Source organism: Armigeres subalbatus, chromosome 2, assembly GCF_024139115.2.
Source record: "Armigeres subalbatus isolate Guangzhou_Male chromosome 2, GZ_Asu_2, whole genome shotgun sequence".
In the NCBI taxonomy this organism is placed as follows: domain Eukaryota; kingdom Metazoa; phylum Arthropoda; class Insecta; order Diptera; family Culicidae; genus Armigeres; species Armigeres subalbatus.
In genome coordinates, this window is record NC_085140.1 from 274,626,480 (window position 1) to 274,652,935 (window position 26,456).

Consider the following 26,456-nt stretch of genomic DNA (forward strand, 5'->3'; position numbering starts at 1 on the left):
ACGATAAAATCAGTTGTTTTTAAACGTCTCGTGAAAAGGCTTATAGAAATATGTAAATAATATCGTAAATCAAGACAAAATTTTCAAAATAACTTATCTGCTTTTGTAAACAAAGATTCAAACGTCGATTTGACAAATCTGATAGCACTCCCACGCAAACCTACACTATCAATAGGTAGGTGAAGGCTTAGGCCAAGATGAATACACCACCACCAAATTGAGCAGATTGAAACCAGGTGGGTGGCACGACGCCATGTTTTTGTAGCCAACATCTCAGTACACTGATAAAAAATACACGTTCGATTCATGTTTTTCGGAATATGGATATTTTCAATCAGCTTACACCATCAATTCTAGTGCAATCCACATCACTACGATGTTCTTGACATCCTCAGTTCAAATGTCATTGTATACATCCAAATTCATTATTGATACACTACCATATGATATGCACATCCATGAATAACCATAACAAATACACGTTCGACTCGTGTGTTTCAGAATGTTGATATTTCATTCCAAATTACACCATCAAGTCTGATGTATTTCACATCACTGAGATGTTCTTCACAAACTCAGTTCAAATGACTATGTTTATAGCAAATTATATAATTGATACACCACGATGTCATATGTTTATCTAAAACATGTTATGAATTACTTCAAACGAATTTGAGTATGCATTCAGACGATTCAGACGATCCTCCATGTGTCATTATTTCAATAAAAACGGACATGTTCATGCATGTTTCGAAAGGCCGCAACATTTTTCAATTTCAATTATCGGTAAATAGTGAACTGATTTTATATTAATTTGCACTTATTAATTTATGAATAAAAAAGAAGGGACATTTTATTGTTGAGTGACCGGGAGGGCAGAAGATGTGTGGAACATGCAACCCTGCCAAATAAATGAAAAAAGTGAAGTTCACCTGCTATCTTAAGTAAAAACAAGTATAGTATAATGTTTGATTTAACTAATAATTAACGAAAAAAAAAATTATAAACGTTTATAAATCTACGAAGGAATTCTCAAAAAAAATTAATCCATATTTTTCGGAACTGTAATTAAACGACAGGAAATGTAGATTTTTCACTTTTTTTTAATAATTTGTTTTCGTTTAATTTAATCCATCCGGAATGCGACTTTCGTTATACGGTTGAATCCAACCCGGGAGCAACTTGACATATGCAGTACAATGTCACTGTACCCCGGAATTTTGGTCCGGGTGGTCCTGTCAAACTCGAGATTAATCGAATCATTTCACGAATAGGGCGAAAATGGAATTGATGTGCAATGCAGAAAAATGGTAAATGAAAATCAATCTAAACTTGAATTAATCAAAGAAGAATGGGGCTTCCGTAGCTGAGTAGTAAGATGACCGTCTTAAGGTCGTTAGGGTCGATTACCAAAACAGTTCTGGTGGGTTAATTTTCTCGGATAACGGTTTATCGTTCAGCGGGAATGTCGCATAACTTGAAAATTTGGAGGCGGACAATTTTATATTAGGTATGGAATACAGACATTTTAATATAGAGTACCGTCGTCGGGGGTGACAATGAGTCAGAAGGATGGGAATGGGTCAGCGCCTTCACCGACAGTCAGGAGTGCGGATACTAAAATAGTTCAAAAAAATCTCTTTTAATTCAGCTTTCTTATCCTCAGATAAATTAAATCTATTCTACAACCATTCCATGTAGTTAAAACAGTGACCCATTCTCACCCCCATTTGACCATTTGTCACCCCGATGGCGATATCATAAAGACACAATCAAGAAAGTTGGAAGAATGGCCACGGAAGATGTAGCTTTAGAAAGTAACACCAGCGGAATTCTAGCGGAAATGACAGATTCTCCCTATAAATTTTAAATATAGATACTGAACGCATGGGCGAATCCTGTAGAATAGAACAGGATTGTAAGTATCCTAGTATATTGGTTAAGAACTGCCCAGTAGAAAAATAGTGGGACATTATTCCTCGATGAGAGCAAGTTGATAGTTGATACATGCCAAGCAAATCAGAATAAGTCCCTGTGAATATTTTTCAAAGCACAAAATTAACAAAATTAAACTACTAGTGAAACGGAAGCGTAATTTTCCAAAAAAAAAACATATGTAATTTATTTGTGTATCTGTACACAAGTTTATTAAATATAATTTCTCAAATTCAACTATTAGTATTACATAGTGTGGACATACATAATGAAAAAATGGAATAAAATGGATTCGTTCCTCAAAGTGACAATTTTCAATTTTGAAGTAATGATCTTTTCCGTTAATAAATTTTTATAACTTTTTACCGAAAGTTGTTAAATAAGCCATTTAATTAATTTCACTAAAACTATTTTTCATTGAGCAAAGCAAAATAAATTATAGAGAAGGTTTTCGAGAGTTTCGCAATCGACGGTTTCACTTTTATCTGTTATCGTCCTTCCGTGTGAAGTATATTCGAATACATATCTTTACAAATATTCTTTAACGGTTCACCTGAAATTAGCCAAAGAATTGACTAACAAAATAAATCGAGAAATTTTGACGAGACCATTGTGTTTATTAAAAGTGTGTTAAAAATGAGAAGTATTATGCGTAATTTGGTGAATTAAAATGAAACTGCCTTGTCATAAAGGAAGTTCGATTTTTTTTTCAGTCAGTTTTACAGAGTTCTCTTAATTATCTAATCCTTATTTGAGCATCAAGCAGCAAAATTGTAAAACAATGAATAATGGTTTTGGCTCCGTTGCGCTTAATGCACTTGAGCATAATAAGTAAACGAACGAATAATAGAAACATTATTTGTTTTTCTCTTTGTTCATTTTATTTTCTTATATTTACTTCGCAATTAAAAATCTGCCCTATTCAAATGAGGATCCTGTCTGTTATTTGGAGACAACAAATGACGAAACAAAAAACATGACTTCCATGGAGAAAAAGTGTGACGGTGGCGTAGGATGGACCCATTGTTTATGTTTCGAAGCGCCATCTGAGATTTCCAAGTGGGTACGCGAAACTGAGGCTAAATGTCAAGTTGTTCGGGGGTTGGTTGAATCCCATTAATTTAATACGTATATTAATATTTTAAAATAAATTTTCTTGCTCTGGAAAATCTGGCTGACCTGCTGTGGCTCCTCGTTTATGTTGAATCGCATCAGAGCATACTAATTTGGTACTTTTTCTAATTGATTGCATGTTCCCTTCCTGCTTTAGCAGCAGCAGGATCAAATAAGATGGAATTATACTCAAAACGGCGAAGACGCATCGTCAATACCGGCCTCTTCCGACTATCCTTTGCGACGTATGTACTTCGTGGCGGCTTCTTGCTAGCAGGAATAAGCATCGAACCAATCATGTTCTTCGGCAGCAACTCTTTTAGATGTAGGTAACATGAATTTTTTGTGATCTGTGTGTGTGTGGTACTACATGATAAACATAAACAGAGCATGCCACGTGGTAGCGGTTATATGTCAACCCTACGCACTGGCATTCATTACAAGTATTCACGCATCGTAGCAACCCAGAATATCTCTTGCTCATTGAGCTTCAGGGAATCTGACAGGTGAGACGTGCTTACTTAAATGGTCCCTTTTCACTGGATTATATTAGACTTCCACAATGGCGATCCTGCCAGGAGTTGCAAATTTTTCATCGTTGTAACGTTAAGAGGAACCTAATAAAGCGATTTTGTTGAAAAGGGACCATTTGGAGTATACTTTTATTCGAATTGCTCATCCAAAAGAAGGAAATAGATTAGTTGCTGCTCAGGTGAGTAAAAAAGACTGTTGGCGAAGTGGAGCAGCAGAAGAAAAGTGTATAGCGCGGTAACTGAGCAGATCTTCAAGATCGCGCAGGGCGGGCCACACAGACCATATAGAGCGGCTCAAGTGGACCGCGCAGAGCGGGCCAAGTGGACCGCGCAGAGCGGGTCAAGTGGACCGCGCAGAGCGGGTCAAGTGGACCGCGCAGAGCGGGTCAAGTGAACCGCGCAGAGCGGGTCAAGTGGACCGCGCAGAGCGGATCAAGTGGACCGCACAGAGTGGGTCAAGTGGACCGCGCAGAGTGGGTCAAGTGGACCGCGCAGAGCGGGTCAAGTGGACCGCGCAGAGCGGGTCAAGTGGACCGCGCAGAGCGGGTCAAGTGGATCACGCAGAGCGGAGCGTGCTGAGCGAAATGGAAGAGTCTCATGAAGCGGATACTAACTATCGCGCTGAGCTGGCCAAAAATACCGCGCTAAAAAGGTCGAGAGAGAGAGTTCATTGATTAATGGTTTATTCCTTGTCAATAGAGTCTAAATTGAATAGCATTATAGATTGAATAGTAAAGACAATAGAAATGTTAATTGAAAATGCATCTGCGCTCTCTAGAGTTCGTACCAATTAATAGAGATATCACAGACAAACAGACATAACACTCGTCAACTTTCCATCGTTCACTGATTTGCTGGTCAATTCAAATAATCATTAGTTGGCCAATCGATCACTCGTGGCGCGCACATCGTTTTTTCATGAGTTTGACGTTTGCACACTACCGCCATCTGGTTCGTGATTTGCCCAACAAATCGAAATCAACAGATGTCGTTAGTGTTTGAACGACTATGAATTTGATGAAGAAATGTTCAATGTGTTATGCCTGTTTGTCTGTGGAGATATGCTACATTTTTCGCCAGTTCTATTCGAATTTATCAATGGGACAATCATGCGATAACTGTACGTTAAATGATGGAGAAGATTTCTCATTGATACTCACTAACATTAATTGGTGTACAGCTGAACGGGAAGTGATTGATGGCTCGCAAGAATGATTCTCTCGACCCTGTATATATTGATGCAACTGAATTAATGTCACAATGAACTTAATTGCTTGGAGATAGATTGTGTATCATTAAGATCAGGGATGGATCGGTAGACATATCTTTCTGCCTTTCGGAATACCAAGTAATCAAAGAGAAAAAAGGTAGCATCTTCAGCAGACATCACAATGCCGACGATAGTCGGAGATGATCTAGATTAGACTATTTTCTTCCTCCTCCATATTCATGTTTTCGTACCTCAATTTCACACCGTAAGATTGATTTTAGGTAGAAAACCAATGATTTACTATTCCTTTCATAATTACGAGATTTGAATCAGTGCCTTCGGCTAGCACACTTTCATGGCTTTGATTACAGGTCGTTGTACTCGATTTTGTGTTGCTTGCGTTGCGTATGAGTAAAAAAAGAAATGTCGTGCTATGGAACGATTGGCAACAGGTTCTCAAACAGCAGCAAACAAATTAACAGAATAAGAATTATTTCGTATATTTATAAAGCACTGTCTTGAATTGAACGAATAAAAGGTACATGTTTGGTACAACCACATTTTTTTTTTCAAGCCTGGTTCAGAGAAGTTCTAGCTCCAAGACTTGAAACATATACAATGAACCCTGCGAAATAACCGAAAGCCACCAACTTTAGGTGATTGCAGATAGATGCCAGAGCATATATGCATCTAGCATTATTATCAATTACTTTTTGTATAGTTTTATTCAAAATTTTATTTGAAAATGAAGAACTTAAAAAAAATTATCTGAATTTTAACGTTTGACTTAGTTCATAGTGGCGCAAACTGCTCATGTCATGGCGGAAGTCTTATTAGATATTCAAATGTGCAATGAAAATAAACGAACCGAATTTCCTGAGAAGAGGGAAGATGTGTGGTACTACATGATAAACATAAACAGAGCATGCCACGTGGTAGCGGTTATATGTCAACCCTACGCACTGGCATTCATTACAAGTATTCACGCATCGTAGCAACCCAGAATATCTCTTGCTCATTGAGCTTCAGGGAATCTGACAGGTGAGACGTGCTTACTTAAATGGTCCCTTTTCACTGGATTATATTAGACTTCCACAGTGTGGATAATAAAAACCTTATTTACCGGTTGCAGATTTCGGAAAATAAAAGCACTTACCTGTTCGAAGACAAAATCGCCGGCCTCAGCTCGTAAAATAGTATTAGTTGGTGTGGTTCAACTTCTTTTAAAATAATAAATGCAACCACCCACTGTGGATATTATATTTTTACCAACTTGATTTTTTCTATCTGTCCGGATATCAATTTCCTTCAGAGGTTCGAAAACCAACGAGACGTTTTCTATACTTCCACCGTTGATTCGTCGAAGTTATAGGAAAACTATGTTTCTTGAAATGGATTTCGATCCGATGACGGAAATCGGAATCCGGACGGATATGCAATCATTATCATTATTAAAATGTGAAAGAAAACACGAAATTCACTCACAATTCAAATGAAAATCAACACAATTATTCTTAGATATCATTTATCAAACAAGCGACTATGACAAGTCGAGCAACCGAATTCGATTTGCTTTACACGTTAATACCGTGTGGTTTGTTTATAAAAAAATGCTCAGTTTTGAATGAGCCATGTCATCTGTTTTACACGTGATATTGATTTGTATTGACAACATGCGCAAATTCATGTGTAGAACACACGGTCCTCTCGTGTATTTTTTTTATAGTGTATAAAATTCATGCACAGAAATCCATGGTAACGGTTACTATTTTGTAGATTACGCCATGTTTTTAAAACAACCACAAATTTTCAGTTAAATTAACCACGCATTCGGACAAATTCACCACTGATTCAGTTCATGCAACAACATTCTACCAGGACCACAGTTGATTTTTACTGCGCGCATGGTAAAATCAAACGGGTTTGTTGTCTGCTGAAAATCGCCGGTGCGTATTCTCAAATTAACCCTCGGAATGGTAGTTTCAACCGCAACATTTTTTTGAGTGTGGTTGCGCAATGTTGGCTGCAAAACAAACCTATACACGCTTAGATTGATTTACCTATTTATGGGTACTTGATTCACCCATATTTGGGTAATGTAATCTTTACTGATATTATGGGTAAAGTTTACTGAGTTTATTGGTGAATTTCACTTATATTTTTGGTAAAGTGGATTTACCAATATATGGGTAATTGCATTTACCCATATTTGGATGAAAATAATTGAGCGTCTTTGTTTTTGTTTCCATCAGTGCATTCTGATGTGCGGCAGTTCCGAAAATAAAACTATCAAATAATAATGGTAAGTGATTTAAAGCTTTTTGAATAATGAATATTTGTCTTATTTCATATATTTTTTCTCTGTTGGCAGATACCGGTGAAATTCACAAGGAACCACGGACTCAGTGGTTTTTTTCCGGAACCGATGTACTTTAAAAACCAACCGCTGTACCAGTTGCATCAACAGGTGAGTTCATTTTTGATAATGCAGCTACCTACAGTTACATTTTCGTCTTCGCCTCTTCCTTCCAGCAACGGATGCAGCCCACCTTTAACTCCCAGAACAGCGATACAAGGGCCCGAAACTAACACCCACAGAATCAGTTGTCCCCGCACCCCTCCTTACAAGTACCGTCGAGGTAAGTTTCAATCAATTATTCTCAATTGAGAATCGAATCTGCATGTTAAATCCTACTACGGAATCAGCTGTTATTCTCCGAAGCACAGCGCTTCCGAAATAAAGTAGGAAAAATTAACTTCGGTTACGAAAATTCTGGATTCTGTTTGTAGAATAATCAATGTTTCTTTCATTATTTTCAGAGCTGATAACATCCGTTGGCCCAGATATGCCACCTATGTCAGGATACACTATGTCGGTGCAGAAGCGGAAATATCCAGAAGTGTGCCAGTCGCGGCGTAATCCGGCTGTTCCAGCTCCAGGTCCATACGTGCCCTGAAACCAGTATGCCACTCATCCTGATCTCAGTCCTGATTTTGTTGGAGACGATTTATTTTTATACCCTTGTGCGCTTTGAGTTTTAATAAATTCATGACTATTTCGGAAAATTTTAATTATTTGAATAAATATAAATATTAGAAAAAAAATATTGAAAAAACTATAAAATTTCATCAACCAAAAAAATCACCCAAATTTGGGTATAAATTACCTACTAATCGTCCCTCTCCAAGTACCTAAATATGGGTGAAATCAATCTACTCATATTTAGGTAAATGTAAATTCACCCATAAATACGTATGTGCACTTTTTGGCGATTATAGGTACTTTTCACCTATATTTGGGTGAACTGAACTAAGCGTGTAGGGCACTGCACGGAAAAATCTCTTTCTCTTTCGTTCTTCATAAGTTTTGACGTTTACTGGCCTTGTTGTTTTCTAATTTCTTTGCAGCGAGAAAGAGTCAAAGCAGTCCGTGCAGTGCCCTATTGTGTGAGATAGGGATGCCACCGGGCTGATTGAAACACCTAGCTGTGTATTCATCTTGGTCAAAATCCATCGAGTGAGTGAATTCGATGAACCATTAGGTTCTGCAGCGTCTGAATCTAACCTTAAACTGATGACAGATTAGTAGTACTTCGCGTTGGACTCGGGGGCAGCCAACCAATAGACCTGTGCAGCGGTTCATCGAATTCACTCACCCGATGGATTTTGACATTTGAGCGGGTCGTCTTCTCGAACAAAAGTTCATTTTGCGTTCATTATGCGACCCGCTCAAACGTCATAATTTCTTGGGGGAGTTCATTTTGCGTTAGTCTATCACGAACTCGAAACTTGTCGGAGTCAGTGCAAAGTACTACTGAACTGTCAAAAAAGTTCATTTGACGAGGACCGAATTCATTCGTGACGTCATGCTGCAGAACCTAATTGCACATATGCAGGTCTATCGTCTGGAAAAGTATTCGCACATCTCTTAATATAGAATCCCTAGTCATGATGCATCATCAGTGTTTCTTTTGTTTGAAGTTCGATTAGGCTCTTCACTTTTTAGTGAAAAATAGTATCATTTTTGTGGAAAATTCAATAAATTCTGTCATCCAAGGTAATGTGCGACAAAATATAAATAATTTCTATTTAATACCTTCGAATTTTTAGTTTAATGCTGATCTATCTCTTTATCTTTATTATCAAATAAATTCTCGCAAGCAGCAGCCATTAGTGGTGAGGTTGCAGTACGTTGGATCATGAACTTGGCTGATCCGTGGAGCAGCAGCACCAGCGATTCCATCAGTAGCGGTGATCGGGGTTCCACCTCTCTCCAGTTCGAAGATAATTTCGAACCCTCGGAGCAGTACAGAAACGATAACCAACAACCAAGAGACGGGCGACTTCCGGATTCCGACAGCTATTTGGCAGCGTTAGGTAATAATTATTGATGGCTGAGGATGTATAGGGAGAGGTTTTTCTATAAATGTTTTGCAATGTATGTAAATCTGATGTAAAAACAATTGCAATGCTTGTTTTTGCTGATTGATTCGCCAATCACGCGGATGTAACAGCGAACTCAAAAGATGCGGTATTGTTGTTCTTGTTAGTTGAACGTTGAATCAGTGTTTCTCAAACAATTGCTTTGTTGAATTTATCCTTCGCAGTTTTCCAATGCGGAACAAGATAAAGGATTCCTCCAGGGTCTCCGGTAGCCTTTTTTATAACTGAGGAAATGCTAATAGAATACTAAGTTGGAAAGCAGGCCAAGTTCCAGTTGGAATGTAGAGCCATTGAAGAAGAAGAGAAGAAAGGATTGCTTGAAAAAACTTAATGAATCGCCCGCTTTGAGCGTGCTTACAGCGGCACACTTGGAGTTTACTTTCTGAAATCAGTATAGCGAAAGGCATCTAAGGCTCGATTTCTCAAAATTAAGCAGCTTCATCGATAAAATATTTGGTAGGCGTAGTAGCGGACACCATTCTTCATAACCGGTACCAAATAGTTTTTCATGAAAAGTTCCTCATTTTGAGAAAACCCGCGTTAGATGTCTTTCGCCATACAAATTTCTGGGGGTTAACTCTTGCTGGCTATATGCGCATATATGATAGCGCCTGCATGTGGAAGTGGCGGGTAGAAAATCAGCCACTGCCAATAATTCATTATTTTGAAAACCAACACGAAAATAAGTACCACGAAATCAATTAAGCGCACGCACATTCAACCAAATTTATTTAGAAAGTTCTTCAAGCGTACAACCTTCTTTCTGGTTTATCTGGTTAGATTAGCCATCAATACGTCGTGGACGAAGTACATCTACATGGTAAGAAGAAGCTTAAGAAACCTATACGAGATGAACCGGCATAGGGCCGAAAATCACGTTGATAGACAATAATAATAATAAGCTTAATGGAACGTACACACGGTCAAGCAGTTTGACCAACATTTACTCCACCTCTCGTGTATTCAAACATCCATCAAGTTTTACCAACAGCGACACGAACAATCAATTTATTCGACCAACAATATCACACACGAACGACTGAAGCACCAACTCGAGCACCAACCATCAAAAAATATATAGGGGTTTGTGCAACTTCACTACAAATGCTCAAACATGTTCGGCGAACCTTGACTCCACCCCCGACAACTCAAACCAAAATCAAACCGTTTTAATTTTTTCCAACCGAGCCGCCAACTGTCAGCATCACTGAAATGTGCAGTGCAACATAGTAGCCTGAATTTGTGTGTGCTATCTTTCGCGCCACGAGCAGCAATGTTGCCTGTTGAGGAGTTATGCAATTAGCTCCAGAAAACCATGGTATAGATTAAATTCGATTACTAACTATTGAAACGATTAATTAAGATGCGGTTTTCACTGAGTGAAAGCTGTTGAGTATTGCTTTTAGCTATGTAAGTTTTTTTTTAACCTGCGCTTAATGGGGAAGCGTTATTAACAGTATAATGAAAATATGAATTTCCCCATACTAATTTGCATGCAAACTTGAAACGGCTTGTGCTAAATCAGTTTTAATCCAAATGAGCTCAAATTTTTAGAGGACACTCAGAACATGATAAAGAATCAGATGAGCGCTGTGGAGAAAAATCAATTTTTTGAATCACCCTAATACTGAGGTCACGGGTTTAAACCCCACCGAAGGAAGTAATTACTTTCAACACATTTTTCGAATTAAATCTTTGACATGTTGTTGAGAAAATTATTTTGAACTTTTTAGTGGAATGTCTTCACTTGTCATAAGACGAGTTTGTACAATCCCATTTAATTCCACCACTTGGCTGTACCTTGACAGATACGTATTTTGACCTCAACAGTAAGGTTGTCTTCAGTGTCTCGTACTTGACTCGACTTGAAGAAAATGATCGCAACTTACACTATTTATACTAGGCTTAGGTACTATCTAGGTATATTATCTTATTCTACCTAAGCATTAAGTGTAACAAGCGAGTAGAGGTAAGCACAGCAGTAGAATGCAGGTAAAATAGGTACAATCAACTGATGGAATTGAATGGAATTTTACAAACTCGTCTTATGACAAGTTTGACATGTTGTGCAATTTCAATAAGCTAGTTTTCAAATATGTAAGGTGATTATAGAATAAAGCCAGAAATCGGCCTTTTTGTACTTGTGCTTTCCAATATTTTTTTCAAGAGCACGAGATAAAAGAACCATAACGCGTATGGGGCTGAAATAATGGTAGATCGCTTTCTTAGTTATGCTGAACAATCATAATTTGAGTTTCGGCACTGTACAAAAACTATTACGCTAGATTAGGGCTTTTGGAAATATATGTAGAATTTGAAATTCACCACGGGCTTCGTTGTATAATCACCTACATTTCAAACAAATAATTTCCAATCCGGGTGGTCCACCAACCCTTCTTCCACTGTTATCGACGTCGGCTTAATTCCATCGTGGAGACTGTTTTGTCGAAGTAGTTTGGATAAAAAAAATACATTAAACTGTTGTTTTTTACTCGATGTAGTATTACCACGATTTTATTACATAAAATCGGGAAAGTGATAAAATCGAAAAACTAAATATTTTTCATTTTTATATTCGTTTCTCAAATATGAATCATTTTTATGCCTTGGAAAGGCAAAATGCGTGAACAAGGGTTACAAAACCCTTGACACACGGTTTCAGATTATACTCTTTTAGCACTATAAAGTACGCATAATCTTGGAAAAGTGGAACTACGCCTAAAAGGAGTATATTTCGTTTACTCATTTATGAGTATATAGCTCATACGTCAAAGTAAGCATACTTTTTACTCCTTTTATACAACTGAAAAATGCGTCATTTTTACTCCGAAATAGAAGGATAATGTGTACTTTTTACCCCTACAGTCCCTTGCATGGATTTGATTTAAAAAAATTGAATTTTCTCCACATAGATCATTTTTATTAGAAAACAAAGCTCAGTCATAAATTAAAATGCATATTTTATTTCCGAAAATACATAATTGCTTCGTTACTTAACATTCGATCCGGCAACTAAACCTCTATCCTCTGCTTTCTTGGTAGCCCACGGCTGCTTCCATTAACAGTGGCATCTTGACTTTCTCCGTCGGGATGGGGCGCTGACCTGCTCTGAAACGTTAAAGATCGCGGCGGTAGCGGTTATTAGCGGTTATCGTCGACGATATTCTTGAGCTTCTTCGGGTTGCGGTGCGGCGGCGTTCAAGCGTTACCCGCTGGTTCCCGCTGGACTCTATACTTGTATGTGCCCTGGATCGGTGGAAATGATCCTAGGGATTTTTTATGAACCTGAGGACAACAATGAAAATTTAATATGATTTTTAGAAACACTGGAAAAATATTACATACCTGCCAGACTGCCCGTATTGATTTTGTTTTCCAAGAACTGATTGATTGCAACTATGAAGCTGCGCACGCGAAAATTTTCTTTACTAGCCATATCCTTCTTTTTACGCATTTTCCAATTTCATCCACATACTAGGAAAAGCGTAAAAAGTACTCCCTGAAAGTACGCATAATTTGACGTATAGGCAATATTCTCAAAAGTGATTAAAAAGTACTCCTAAAATGAGTATGCCGATATTACCGTGCAGGAAATCTAAAATCATTCATAGACGGTGAAAGATATTTCATGAAAATTATTGTCGTTTGCGGTGTTATTTGGATTATTCTACGAGTGGAGTGACGTGAGATTGCTCGAATGACGTGAGAAGAGTCGTAGCCCCATTTTAATAACATGGTCACCTCACGTGAGAATTGCGAAAATCGACTCACCACACGTCACTCGACTCGTAGAATAAGCCCAATTACCGAGATGGATAAGAGCGACTTAAATTTTCAAATTGTTTTGGGGTGACAAAATAGAGTTACTAACGTGATAAAATCGGTAAATAGTGTGTTTGTGTACGTCATGTAGGGGGCGCAATGCCCAAAAGTCATCCCCCCAAGTATTGCTTAATTGTGGGCCGGGGAAATGACTGAAGAGGAAGGAGTTGATTTTAGCGGGTCGGGAGTGGTGATCAGGTAGTGGTTGCAGATTTCCTATACATTCGTTAAAAAAAGACACATGACACTCTCACCTTTTACCCTTTAATGCGGCAAGTTCTCCTTTTAGGTTTTGTGGACACACACATACACACACACGACACCTGGGAAGGAGCGACCTATACAGCTCTGGTCTTCACAAGTTCCAATCTCACGCTTCCACGGGTCGACCGCCAGCTAAGGGTTTTGTACTTAGCTGGTTGTGCAGCCTGGGCACTGTTGTCCTTCTGACATCAGCTAGACTGAGGGGGTGCGACCAAGGGGGACCAAGAATCATCGTCCCTAACCCCTAATCCCAAGGCGTTAAGCGACCCGTGGGGTACATACCTGGGGACTCTCCACAGTAATTGTCCCTGGGCTCTGGCGTGGTCGCGTGGTGGACCTCTTTTCTCGAGCAACACGTGGGATCAAAATGGAAACCAAGTCAACTCTTCAATTAGTGGTAGTAGTGTACTGCCGTAATCTGGTATAGTGACGTATACGCCATTTTCCAAAAATAGTGTTAACGAGTAGTACTCATCGTACTCTTTAACAGAAAAATTGAAATCATGTATGTTGTAAAATGGCGCATACGTCACTTTTTCAGATTACGGCAGTGTAGGCGACAACCCCTTCGCAAGAGGTGGGTTGTTCAGGTCTTCGCCTAGGAGACCAGAGGCAATAATCGGCAGCTCGGTGCGCAGCGCCAGCGTGGGCCACTTAACCTTCTCCCCGGCTACGCCGGTAGAGGTTATGGACGGCCCATGGCTTGTGAGGGCGATGAACCGCAAACGCGATGGGTTTTCGGCCTTCGAGGTGGCGACGGGATAGCTGGACGCCATCATCGACTTTGTGTCATCGAAGCATAATATCAGGGGAGCTTGCTGAAACTTCGAAACTTGATGTTGGACGCCAAGCTGGAGGGGCGGTCGGGACGGCCAAGTGCGAACCCGTGAAATCCGTAGAGTCGAGGACTACCCAGACTGAGGCACACGGATTCGCGGGCTCGGGCAAGGTCGAATCGACCGAGGGCGTGCCAGCGAAGACGGTGGTGCCATTCTACTCAGACTGTGGTTCAAGTATTCGCGGGCACGTCGGGGGTGACTGCTCCAACGGAGCAGACACAAAAACGGGGGAGACAGTCTTAAGAAGATAAGCTCTATGGGGGCCGCTCCAAAACGCAGAGGGTTGCTACCCCGAACAATGGTAGTGGGGTTGGGAATCTGAGCCCCGACCAGGTGCAGACCGCATCGTGCTTTCGTGCTGTGCGGTTCTTTCTCTCTTTGCGGAAGGAAGTTTTTAATACTACCCGAAGCTATTTTAATTTCAACGGTGCTTCTTAGCGCTATTTGTACCCTCTGATCCCGTTACGATCTTTGCAAGGACCCGTGCCTTCGTTTTACGTTGGACCCGTTTGCGGAAGTAAAATTCCGACAAGCGGTGGTAATCTTGCAGGGACACCGTTCTGGGAAAAAAACCTCTTAGAAGGTCACGTCTCCACGCTCAGCCATGAGCATTAATAAAAACAAGAGGAAGGGGGAGTCTCTGAATTCTCCACTTCCTTCAAAGAAACAAGGTTTCAAGACCGTCCTGCCAAAGCGCGGAAAAATAGAAGGAAGCTGGAGAATTCAGATATTCCTTCTAACTCTAATATCGGAAATAATTCTTCTCCAATCGAACTGAGCAATCAGTTCGATTTGATTAATGATGAAATTGAGCAAATCGAATATACCTCTAGCCCAGGTGATTCGATTCATGCGAAAAAGCAAAGGATTCCGCCAACTGTGGTATCTGTTGCCGAGTTTTCTGGCTTCCGGAATGAGATTTTGAGTAACCTTCAGGGGATCAAGGTTTCATTTCAGATTGCTAGGAAGGGTGACTGCCGCGTTTTGCCGGGATCCTTTGACGATCGCAAACGTCTTCTTCAGTATTTAACTGAGAAGCGCCATAAATTCTTCACATATGACGATAAAACTGAGCGATTGTTCAAAGTCGTCTTGAAAGGTCTCCCCAGTGATGATAAATCACTGGATGAGATTAAAATTGAAATTTCTCAATTACTTGGATTTTCACCAGTCCAAGTAATTAAGATGAAAAAGAAATCCCACTCCGGTACTTCCCCGAGGGACATTTCTCGAGAATTTTATTCAGTTCATTTTAACAAAGTGAACTAAATAATATGAAAAGTTTGGAAAAGGCCTGTATTATGTCCCATGTCCGTGTTACATGGGAACATTTCCGCAGAGCCTGGGAAATTTCCAAAACCCCACCCAGTGACGTAAGTGCCAAAAATGGGGTCATGGAACCAAACATTGTAACATGGATGCTAAATGCATGATTTGTGGTGGAACCTCTCACGCCAAGGACGCATGTCCTGTGAGAGAAGATTCCAATAAATTTAAGTGCGCAAATTGTGGGGGCAATCATAAATCCAATTTCTGGGAATGCCCTTCACGCAAAAAGTTTTGAATTCCCGTGCAAAATTGATGACGGAAATTCCAATCGGATCCCAGATTCGACGGGTAGAAATTTTCAAACGCTCAAATTTCGAAACCAGTTACCGGTCGAGCAATTCATACCCACCACAATTCACAAACAAATTTTGCCGCTCGTCAACGGGTAGCAAGCACTAATTTTTCGAATGTACCTACGTATGCAAACATCGCTGCTGGTAGACAAAATTTCTCTTCTCAAAATGAGGTTTATACCCATGTCCCAACGGAAAATAACGTTCATGTTGCCGATTCAGGTAGCATGACTGCTTCCGATTTTGATTTTTTAACTGAACAATTGCATCACATGATTGATGCAATGTTCAAAGCAAATACCATACCAGAAGCTGTTCAGGGACTCCGTTTTAATGGATCTAAATAATTGTGTGAAAGTTCTAAATTGGAATGCCCGCTCTCTAAAGGGTAAGGGAGATGAATTATTCAACTTCCTAACAGTTCATAATGTGCATATTGCCATTATAACAGAAACTTATTTAAAGCCCGGACTCTCCATTAAAAGAGATCCAAATTATTTTATCTACAGAAATGATCGTCTTGACAGCGCCTGTGGTGGGGTCGCCATTGTCATTAATAGACGTATCAAACATAAATTATTTTCTTCGTTTGAAACCAAAGTTTTTGAAACCTTGGGAGTTTCTGTTGAAACAAATTTTGGTCAATTTTCATTCATTGCAGCCTATTTGCCTTTTCAATGCAATGGGCAGCAAAAGAATTTGTTGAAAGCTGATCTTCAAATTCTGACTCGCAACAAATCAAAATTCTTCGTAATTAGTGACTTCAATGCCAAACACCGCTCATGGAATAATGCTCAAAGCAATTCCAACGGCAAAATTTTATTTGAAGATTGTTCTGCGGGATATTATACTATTCAATATCCCAATGGCCCAACTTGTTTTTCATCCACTCGAAATCCTTCGACAATTGATTTGGTTTTAACGGATTCAAGCCAGCTGTGTGGCCAATTGGTAACTCATGCTGACTTTGACTCTGATCACCTTCCTGTGACATTTGAAATCTCACAAGAAGCCATTTATAATCCAATCAGCTCTACTTTCAATTATCATAGGGCTGATTGGGATTTATATAAAACGTATATCGATAGGAATTTTGATGTTGATATTCCTCTCGATACCAACAGTGATATTGATAATGCTCTCGTATCTTTGACAAATTTAATTGTCGAAGCCAGAGGCATTGCAATTCCTAAATGTGAAATTAAATTCAACTCCATTATTATTGACGACGATCTTCAACTACTGATCCGTCTTAAAAATGTGAGAAGAAGGCAATACCAAAGAACTCGCGATCCCGCTTTGAAAGTTATTTGGCGAGATTTGCAAAATTAAATTAGAAAACGTTTCGCTATTCTGAGAAATACCAACTTTGAGAATAATGTCTCGAAGTTGGATCCCAGTTCGAAACCCTTTTGGAAATTAACGAAAATTCTTAAAAAACCTCAAAAGCCAATTCCAGCGCTTAAAGAGGGAAATAAAATTTTATTAACAAATGGCGAAAAGGCTCAAAAACTTGCTCAGCAGTTCGAGAGTGCCCATAATTTTAGTCTAGGTCTCACTAGTCCAATTGAGGATCAGGTTACACGAAGCTTCGAAGACATTCTCAACCAAGATAATGTTTTTGACCCTTCGTTGGGAACTAATTTGGATGAAGTGAGATCTATTACTAAAAAATTTAAAAATATGAAAGCCCCGGGTGATGATGGTATTTTCTACATACTTATCAAAAAACTTCCTGAGAGCTCTTTATCCTTTTTGGTTAATTTATTTAACAAATGTTTTCAATTGGCATACTTCCCAGATAAATGGAAAAACGCCAAAGTTGTTCCAATTTTGAAGCCGGACAAAAATCCAGCTGAGGCTTCTTCGCCATGGGCATTCAACCACTCATCAGTTATTAAGAGTTACGAACTTAATTCGGCTCAACAAATCTGAAGGATATTCGACTGGAGTTGCTCTTCTTGATATAGAGAAAGCATTTGACAGTGTTTGGCATGAAGGTTTGATTGTAAAATTGATGAATTTTAATTTTCCTCTGTACATTATTAAACTGATCCAAAATTATTTATCAGATCGCTCACTGCAGGTAAACCTTCGGAATTCTAAATCCAAAAGATTACCTGTAAGAGCTGGTGTTCCCCAACGCAGCATACTGTGGCCCATATTGTATAACATTTTTACTTCTGATTTACCTGATTTACCACCAGGGTGTCAAAAATCTTTGTTTGCAGATGACACAGGTCCTTCAGCCAAAGGGCGTAGCCTTCGTGTCATTTGTGGTAGATTGCAAAAAAGTTTGGATATTTTCTCCACTTACTTGCAAAAATGGAAAATTTCCACGAATGCTTCCAAAACTCAGCTTATAATTTTCCCACATAAGCCGAGAGCTTCTTATTTGAAACCTTTTAGCAGACATATTGTCACTATGAATGGGGTTCCAATTAATTGGTCTAGCGAAGCTAAATATTTAGGACTTCTGCTAGATCAAAAATTAACTTTAAAAAATCACATTGAAGGCCTTCAAGCCAAATGTAACAAATATATTAAGAGTCTATATCCACTTATAAACAGAAAATCAAAACTTTGTCTTAAGAACAAACTTTTGATTTACAAACAAATTTTTAGACCTGCCATGTTGTATGCTGTGCCAATATGGACTAGTTGCTGCAATACCAGAAAGAAGGCACTTCAGAGGATTCAAAATAAAATTCTGAAAATGATTCTGAAGTTGCCTCCGTGGTATAGTACCAATGAACTTCATAGAATTTCTAATATTGAGACATTGCAACAAATGTCCAACAAAATAATTTCAATTTTAGACAAAAATCGTTTGCAATCTTCTATTGCAACGATTAACTCCTGTACCCTTAGTATAAAATAGGTTAGGTTTAGTTTAAGTTGAAATCATTGTAATTCCTACATGGTTCAATTCAACCAGAGGAAAAATTCTAACTGCCAGAGGCAATTGAAATGTATTAATAATAACTAAATATATAACATAGCAAATAAGGATGATAGTGTTAAGAAAACACGGAACACCTAGTCTAAGAGATGAATGCATGTATTAGATAATTAGCAAATAAAATTAGTTAAAAAAAAGCCCCGACCAGGTGCCAATCGCACCTACAAAACCGGGGCAGGGAGGACCTGGAAAGGTCCGTCCACCCAGGAAAGACGATGATAAGGGGTTACGGCAGGCTGAGAGCTCTCAGCCACCCCGACCAGGAAAATAGAGGGGGATGACGCCTCCTGGACCCTGGTCAAGAACAAGAGGATACCGAAGACGTCAAGGGCCGAAAAGAAGGCCCAGGCGAATGAGGGTAGCAAGAAGTCTAGGGTAGACGCCAATCGCTCCAGGGGCGATGCCCTAGTCATCAAGACGGACGAGGCTAAGTACTCGGACGTTTTGAAGGCGATGAGGAGTGACGTCAAGCTCGGTGAACTCGGCGCCGACGTACGTCGAATAAGACGTAACCGGACGGGCGAGATGATCCTCGAGCTGAAGCGGGGCGTCTCGCAAAAGGGCGACGCCTACAAAAGGTTGGCGGAGGAAGTCCTAGGCGAGACGGTCAAGGTGAGGGCACTCACGACGGATGTGAATGTAAGGGTTAAAGACCTGGACGAGATCACCGAAGTCGAGAAGCTCATCACGGCACTGCGGCGACAGTGTGAAGTGGAGACGCCCACCGCAACCGTTCGGCTACGGAAAAGTCCGGCAGGGACGCAGGTAGCATTGGTTCGGCTATCTGCAGCGGACGCCTCCAAGGTAATCAAGTTAGGGAGCGTCAAGGTGGGATGGTCGGTGTGCCCTGTGGGCATATACGAGCAACTCGAAGTTTGCTTCAAGTGTCTGGAACCGGGGCACAAGCAATTGGATTGCAAAGGCCCTGACAGAAGCAAGCTCTGTCGACGCTGTGGATTGGAGGGACATAAGGCACAATTTTGCACGAACCCTCCCAAGTGTTTGATTTGTTCCAGCAAAGCTGTGAACAGCAAGCAGCCCATGGGAAGTTCGAAGTGTCCGGCGCTTAAGCGTGCTGCAAAAGCACAGTGCAGGTAACGCAGCTAAACCTGAACCACTGTGATGCAGCCCAGCAACTGCTGTGTCAGACATCATAGTGGATCCGTACCACCCAGGAACAGTAATTGGCTCGCCGATGGGTCTAAAATGGCGGCGATATGGACTACGGGGAAATACCCAGTCCAAGAGTTGGTGCCTTCGGCACACGAGGGCTTCGTTTTTGCCAAAGTCAACTGGGTCTTCTTCTGCAGCCGCTATGCGCCTCCTCGATGGTCGATCCAGCAGTTCGGTCGTATGCTGGGTTGTTTGACGGCTAACTTGATGGGGCGTAGGCCGGTGGTGATAGCGGGGGACTTCAACGCTTGGGCCGTGGAAGCCGTTCAACGGGGGCAGATCCTGCTGGAATCACTGGCCATGTTGGATGTGGACTTGGCCAATGTCGGTACCAAAAGTACCTACAGCTGGAACGGGGCCGAGTCGATTATCGACATTACGTTCTGAACCCCTGGCCAAACTAGTAGTTCGTACTGGAGGGTAGATGATGGCTGCACTCACAGCGACCACCTGACGGTTCACTACAGTATCGACTATACGACCAGCATTCAGCGGACGGAAGAGGGGGCGAGGCCTAGCCCTCGTATGTGGATGACATCGTACTTCGACGACGAGGTGTTTAAAGAAGCGCTCCGCCGCGAGCACAATACTCTCGGTCTGAGTGGCGAGCAGCTGGTAACAGTACTTTCGCGTGCATGCGATGCCACCATGCCTAGAAAAGTCCGCCATAGGAATGGGGGGCCACCGGCTTACTGGTGGACTCAAGCAATTGCGAACCTTCGCCGCGCCTACCTACGCGCACGGAGGCAGATGCAGCGAGCACGCACAGAAGAAGAGCGTGTTGAACGACGGATGGCGTTCGTGGCTGCTAGAGCCGCTCTGAAGACTGAGATTAGATCAAGCAAAAAAGCCTGCTTTGAGGGCCTGTGTCAAAGTGCCAACGCGAATCCATGGGGTGACGCCTATAGGGTCGTAATGGGCAAGACACATGGGGCGATGGCCCCTTCAGAACGGTCTCCAGAGATGCTGGAGAGGATCATCGCAGGACTCTTCCCACGTCATGACCCAAGTCCCTGGCCTCACTTTGTGGAGCTGCCAGATGCAAGGTTGACCGACGAGGGAAGAGTAACCGTGGCGGAACTTACGGGGATTGCACAGTCCCTTAGTGAAGGTAAGGCGCCAGGACCGGATGGTATTCAGAACCTGGCCATCAAAGCGGCCATTGCTGAGGCTCCCGAGACGTTTAGATCTGTCATGCAGAGATTCCTGGACGAGGGAGGAAGCATGGAAAAGGCAGAGCTTGGTCCTATTGCCAAAGGCGGGAAAATCACCGGGGGATCCGTCTGCATATAGACCAATATGCCTGCTTGATACGACGGGGAAGGTGCTCGAGAAGATCATCCTCAACAGGTTGTTGATACGCACGGAGGGTGCGGATGGTCTATCGAATAACCAGTTTGGCTTCCGAAAGGGTAAGTCGACCGTAGACGCTATCTTGTCGGTTACCAAATCCGCAGAGATAACTATCCAGCTAGGAGGGGAGTTCGCTATTTTGCAGTAGTGACTCTCGACGTGAGGAATGCATTCAATAGTGCCAGTTGGGTAGCTATTGCAGATGCGCTCCTGCATCTTGGAATTCCCGAGTACCTGTACAAGATTCTCGGGAGCTACTTCCAGAATCGAGTACTGGTATACAACAGGGAGTCAACTTCATGGGTCATACCGGTGCCCTGTGGTCGAACTCGACCCTTTTATCGAACAAGTGGCCGCGCGTCGCGTCGCTTTCGCGGCGTCGGTCAACCAGGCGGGTTCCGAGCCCGAGGACGGAAACGGGTCTTCGTCAAGGCTGGGGCAGGCGTAGGCACCGCGTCGGCAAGTCCCTCTGTGTGTTGGCGAATAGGCCCTATCGTAGAGAGGTCAATTTGGGGTGCACGCGGCATCATCATTCTTCATACCAGCCGTGCAGAGGGAAACCGGCGCGAAGTCGACCCTTCCCAACTTCCGAGGACATAGGGCGTGGTAAGGCCAGCTGTAAAGCCGGCAATGGGCTGGCACGATACCATGGTGTTCTTCTAAAAAAGCGAGTCACGATGTTCGGTGCTGCAAGGACACGCAGCTAACCTCGAGGGTACGTTGTGCACTGCCCCCCTTTGAAGCATTACTTTCTGGTTGTACCGAAGGGACGATGCGCTTGGCGGCAGCGGAAACGGTTTGGCGGGTCAGGGATGTAGTCCTGCCTCCCTCGTTTGCTGTTGGAGGTGGTCCCTAACCCCGCACTTCCTGGACGTTCAACTCAGGATGTCAGTTGAGCAAATTCCCCCTCCATTGCTTAAGAAGAAAAACACACACACACACATACACACACACACATATTTGTTGAGTTCGCCTTCTATAAATAGTTCAGTTTTGGAGTGAAATGATAGCCTTTCGGTACAAATTTGTTGTATGTACGAGAAAAATGAAAAAGAATGACACAAACAATTGTTTTAGTTTAAATCTGTATAACCTTTGAATGACCTAATCGTTTATCTCCAATTTATGTTTTGTTATTTTCTTACAGAGCGCAGATTAAATAGAATCCGTTCGAATCCAACAGTGCTGCAACAGTTGACTGAGCGACGGGAGGCGTGTATGCAGCATCTGTTGAACGATAGGAGCAGCACATCCGCGCGTGACAACCTTGAACTTGAACTAGAAGAGCCAGTCAACAATTACGAACTGTTGCGGTTTATCAGACCTGAACAGGCACTGTCTGTGGCGGAACTCGTGCACCTGGTGAAGTACGATCACCTTGAACAAGAACCGGTGTCGCACCGGGAAGAAGAACAAGACTCGGTCAAAGAGGGAGACGAGAGTGAAGCCGAGAGCTCAACCAGCCGTTAGCTAGTAGTTAACGAGTCGGAGGTAGGTAGAATTAGCAATGTAGGGAGAGGGCGGAGCAAACATTTTTTTATGTGTTACTTTCCTTTTATTTATTGAGTTGAGAAGAGATAAATATTCTACCAAAACCCTTTTCGTGTAAAGACCAAAATTCTACCAATGTTAAATCGTCACAAACAAACCCTAAATTTGTGTCCATCATCATTTACATTAAATATGACCAAACATTCTATTTACGCTTTCCCTGGTTGTGAGTTTAAACTGGCACCACAAAACGCAAATAAGGCAGGATTTTTTGCCTTTCTCGTATACAACAAAATTGTACCGAAAGGCTATCATTTCACTTCGGAAACGATTTTTTTTTCTTCTTTATCAAAGAGGCTTTCAGAAATGAAATTTTTATAGAAGTCTCGGAGTTTTTATAAAGGTCTTATCGGTCTCTAATCCTAAACCGATTTTCTCGCAAAAAGTTTCATTCATTTCAACTAGGCAAAGCCTAGTTGATCACTATTGAATTTTATAACGATCGATCCTTGCGTTTGGAAGTTATTAAGAAAATGATACGAGGCGATTGAAATATGACGTCCACTACTTTTTTAGATTTCTAGACCCCCCTCCCCCCCTGTTACGCTTTTTTGTATACCTAGTATTATACTATATGTAATATGTAGTGTCACATAGACCCCCTCCCCCTAGAACCTGTGACATCATTGTTGAATGACCCCTACATAAAACCATATTAACGGCACATAAGGTTGGTGTCTAGGCTAAAAGCGAGAAAGGCAGTATCACTACTTGGTGAATTAGTTTGGGTTTTTCACTCCACTCTCAATTCACTTTGTGCGTTCGTTCTCAAGGTTTCCGATTGGGTCCATGTGTTCTGTCGCCATTTGCAGAGTTTTCAAGGATTTTCAAAACATATTCGAAGAGTTTTCAAGGAGTTTTATTTTTATTCTTTTTTTCATTTTAATATTTTTTTTAACCCCCCTTGACATTTCGAAGACCAGTAGGACACAAATTAAATTAAATATTTTAAATAATTTAGTAATTTCTCCGTTGCATGTTTTTATTGTTTGAATCAAGTTGTATTTCCTTCTATGAAATTCATAATGAGATGTAATTAGCTCCATGTCGCATACGTAATTATTAGGGTCATCAAAAGTTATTTAAAGATTATACAAATAAATTCTCGTACGCTGTGTTATCGTGACTTCATTGAGTCATAACTATCGCAAATGATCAAGCAAGTCATTTAAGTACTGATGCTGACCACTGACTCAACAAGAAGCAATGCCACTTCATTCATAACCATTAGAATCTAATTAACATTCCCCACGTAGAATCACGTTACTAACACCGTTCGACGGTTCGAGAGAGTAGTTGAATAAATTAGCCCCGGTTGTGTTTCTAAAAAGCATTAACATTTCATACTCAAACTTGTGTTCACAGCATTATGGCGTCTGCAATCTCAACGAAAATTGACCTGGGTCAGGTTTCGTATCTACTCGTCACTGGTGCCTCAAAGGGAATTGGTCAACGCATGGCAATCGAAACGGCCCGAAAAATAAAACCCGGTTCGATTGTAGTTTTGCTTGCCCGCTCTGCCTCTGGACTGGAATCGACAAAGGCGGATATTCTTGACGTTAATCCGCGAATCACCGTAGTTACGAGCTCAGTAGATCTTGCCAACGCCTCCAAACACCTTCTAGAAGATATTATCGAAAAGTCACTGGCTAAGACACCGGTTTCCAACTTTAAGCTTGCAGCAGTTATTCACAATGTTGGTACGATTGGCAACGTGGAGCGTAAGGCAATCGACATGAATGATCGCCAAGAATGGGAAGACTATTTTGCCACTAACGTGTTTACGGTCGGTGTCCTAAATAGTTGCTTTCTGTACAAATTTAGGGAGTGTGCCAAGAAACTAGTTGTGAATGTGACTTCCAAGGCGTGTTTAGTTCCATTCAACAGCATGGGATTTTATTGCGCCGGCAAGGCCGCCCGAGAGATGTATTTCAAAGTGTTGGCGGCAGAAGAGTCTGATCTTGTCGTGTTGAACTATTCTCCTGGTCCGGTAGATACAGATATGACCGTTGACATCCAAGGTCGTTCCAATGATGAAAGTATTCGCAACTACTTCAAGGGCCTGCGTGATGAAAGTACCATTCTAACTACTCAGCAAACCACGGCGAAATTTTTGAGCATCCTAGAATCAGGCCAATTCAAATCTGGGGACCACGTTGATTACTACGATTAACCGATTTGCTATACCTTTCAAAAATCATTCCACTTGTTTTGTTTCATTGTTTAATTGTTTTTTATTATTATATACACAATATATCGCAAATAAATGTGCATTTTTAGCTGAAAGCATATATTCCCATTCTGTTGTCTCGTTTCAGATCTCGAAAGACTATCCGAAATTCCAGAACCTAATATTTCCGAGCTAGAACCCGCATAATGAATTCGACTTTCGGTAAAACTTTCCTCTTTCTAACTAATCTTGCGTGGAAAAGCCGAGTAACACTACCGGTGCTGATAACGGCCGGGTTCATGATACTGAATTTCCGTTGGGAAGTGGAAATTAACATCCACTCAGAACGTATTGCCATCCAGGGCATGGAGGAAGGACGTGCTGGTGGTGGTAGGCCACGTGGGGTGGCAGCAATTGATTACAGCTTGGAAACCGTCGACGACAGTGACATAGACGATGATGACGACGATGAGGATGATGAAACCGATTACGATGAAAGCGATGGTGACGAAACGTACAGCGATGATGAGGGAGCCAATGATGAAATTCGAATAGCTTTGGTCACCTTCTGAGAACAGGGGGTAATGATCAATCAGCGGTAGACTTAATTAGTAGCACTTAAGTTGTTCTCAATGCAAATTTCCTGTAACTTATTACAATAAACGACTAACAGAAACAAATTGCTACTCTCTTATTTCCTTACAAAAACCTAGGGGTACCACAAGCAATGCCAAGACCTGAAGGGGTAGAGGCCAAAAAAAGGGTTAAGATCTGCTACCTTAGAACGTACGAAGTTCCGTGTTTTTTTTTCATGAACCGTCGATTTGAACATCAAGGTACTTCTCAACCGTAAGCCGTAGCGGGAAAAGGTTCTGTTGTATCGATTCGAAAGTCGCTTCCATTTTTAGGTATTGCTAGGGACCTGAAATACCGTCCCTGACCATGAAGCTCGAAAGCTGCCTCACCATTAATAATGTTTGATGGACCGTAGCAACCACAACCGGGCCCCTGGGCAAGGATGTTATCGATCATTTAGTAATTTGCGTTCGATCATTGTTCGATCGTTGTTAGAATTCAACTAATAACGGAGCTATAGCGCTAGTTGCAGTAACTTAAACTAAACGATTGGAATTTTATTATCATTTAGTCTTAGTTAACAAAACTATAGCTATAACTCCGTAGTTGAATTATTCTACCAACGAATCATTAGGCAGAGCTGTAGAAACACCTTCGCACTAGAAGAACACCGTAAAATACATTTTGAAATTCAGCTTTTGGAATGAGTTATTGACAAACTACTAATTGATCGAACACCAATTACTAAATGATCGATCACATCCTTGCCCCTGGGTCTCCTGGCTAGTGTGAATGTCCGCTGGTCAACGACATACTGGCAGGCCGAGTGGGGAGATCTTATACTTAACTCGAATTCGACAAAAATGTGAAACGTTGTATCTTGATTCTAA

At 41.2% G+C, this 26,456-nt stretch overlaps 2 protein-coding genes and 1 long non-coding RNA gene across 6 annotated transcripts; all 3 read left to right on the forward strand.

The window, feature by feature from the left end:
• The first annotated feature begins 6,920 nt into the window (after window positions 1-6,920).
• Window positions 6,921-7,857, forward strand: LOC134216374 (uncharacterized). Its single transcript, XR_009980639.1, has 4 exons — window positions 6,921-7,093; window positions 7,163-7,258; window positions 7,324-7,430; window positions 7,612-7,857. It is a non-coding gene; the product is annotated as an uncharacterized LOC134216374 (long non-coding RNA).
• An 834-nt stretch (window positions 7,858-8,691) lies between these two features.
• Window positions 8,692-25,278, forward strand: LOC134212263 (sepiapterin reductase-like). Of its 4 annotated transcripts, none has more exons than XM_062689964.1 (4): window positions 8,692-8,848; window positions 8,956-9,168; window positions 22,417-22,760; window positions 25,139-25,278. In XM_062689964.1, the coding sequence occupies exons 2-3, from the start codon at window positions 8,991-8,993 to the stop codon at window positions 22,737-22,739; spliced, it is 501 nt and encodes a 166-aa protein (XP_062545948.1). In that variant the 5' UTR covers window positions 8,692-8,848; window positions 8,956-8,990; the 3' UTR covers window positions 22,740-22,760; window positions 25,139-25,278. The 4 variants fall into 4 exon arrangements, with proteins under 4 accessions (XP_062545948.1, XP_062545949.1, XP_062545950.1 ...); XM_062689965.1 differs by lacking the exon at window positions 25,139-25,278 and adding an exon at window positions 24,186-24,325; XM_062689966.1 differs by having other exon boundaries at window positions 8,738-8,848; window positions 8,902-9,168.
• Window positions 25,197-25,562, forward strand: LOC134209740 (uncharacterized). The gene has a single exon (XM_062685755.1). The coding sequence runs from the start codon at window positions 25,197-25,199 to the stop codon at window positions 25,560-25,562; it is 366 nt and encodes a 121-aa protein (XP_062541739.1).
• The last annotated feature ends 894 nt before the right edge of the window (window positions 25,563-26,456 follow it).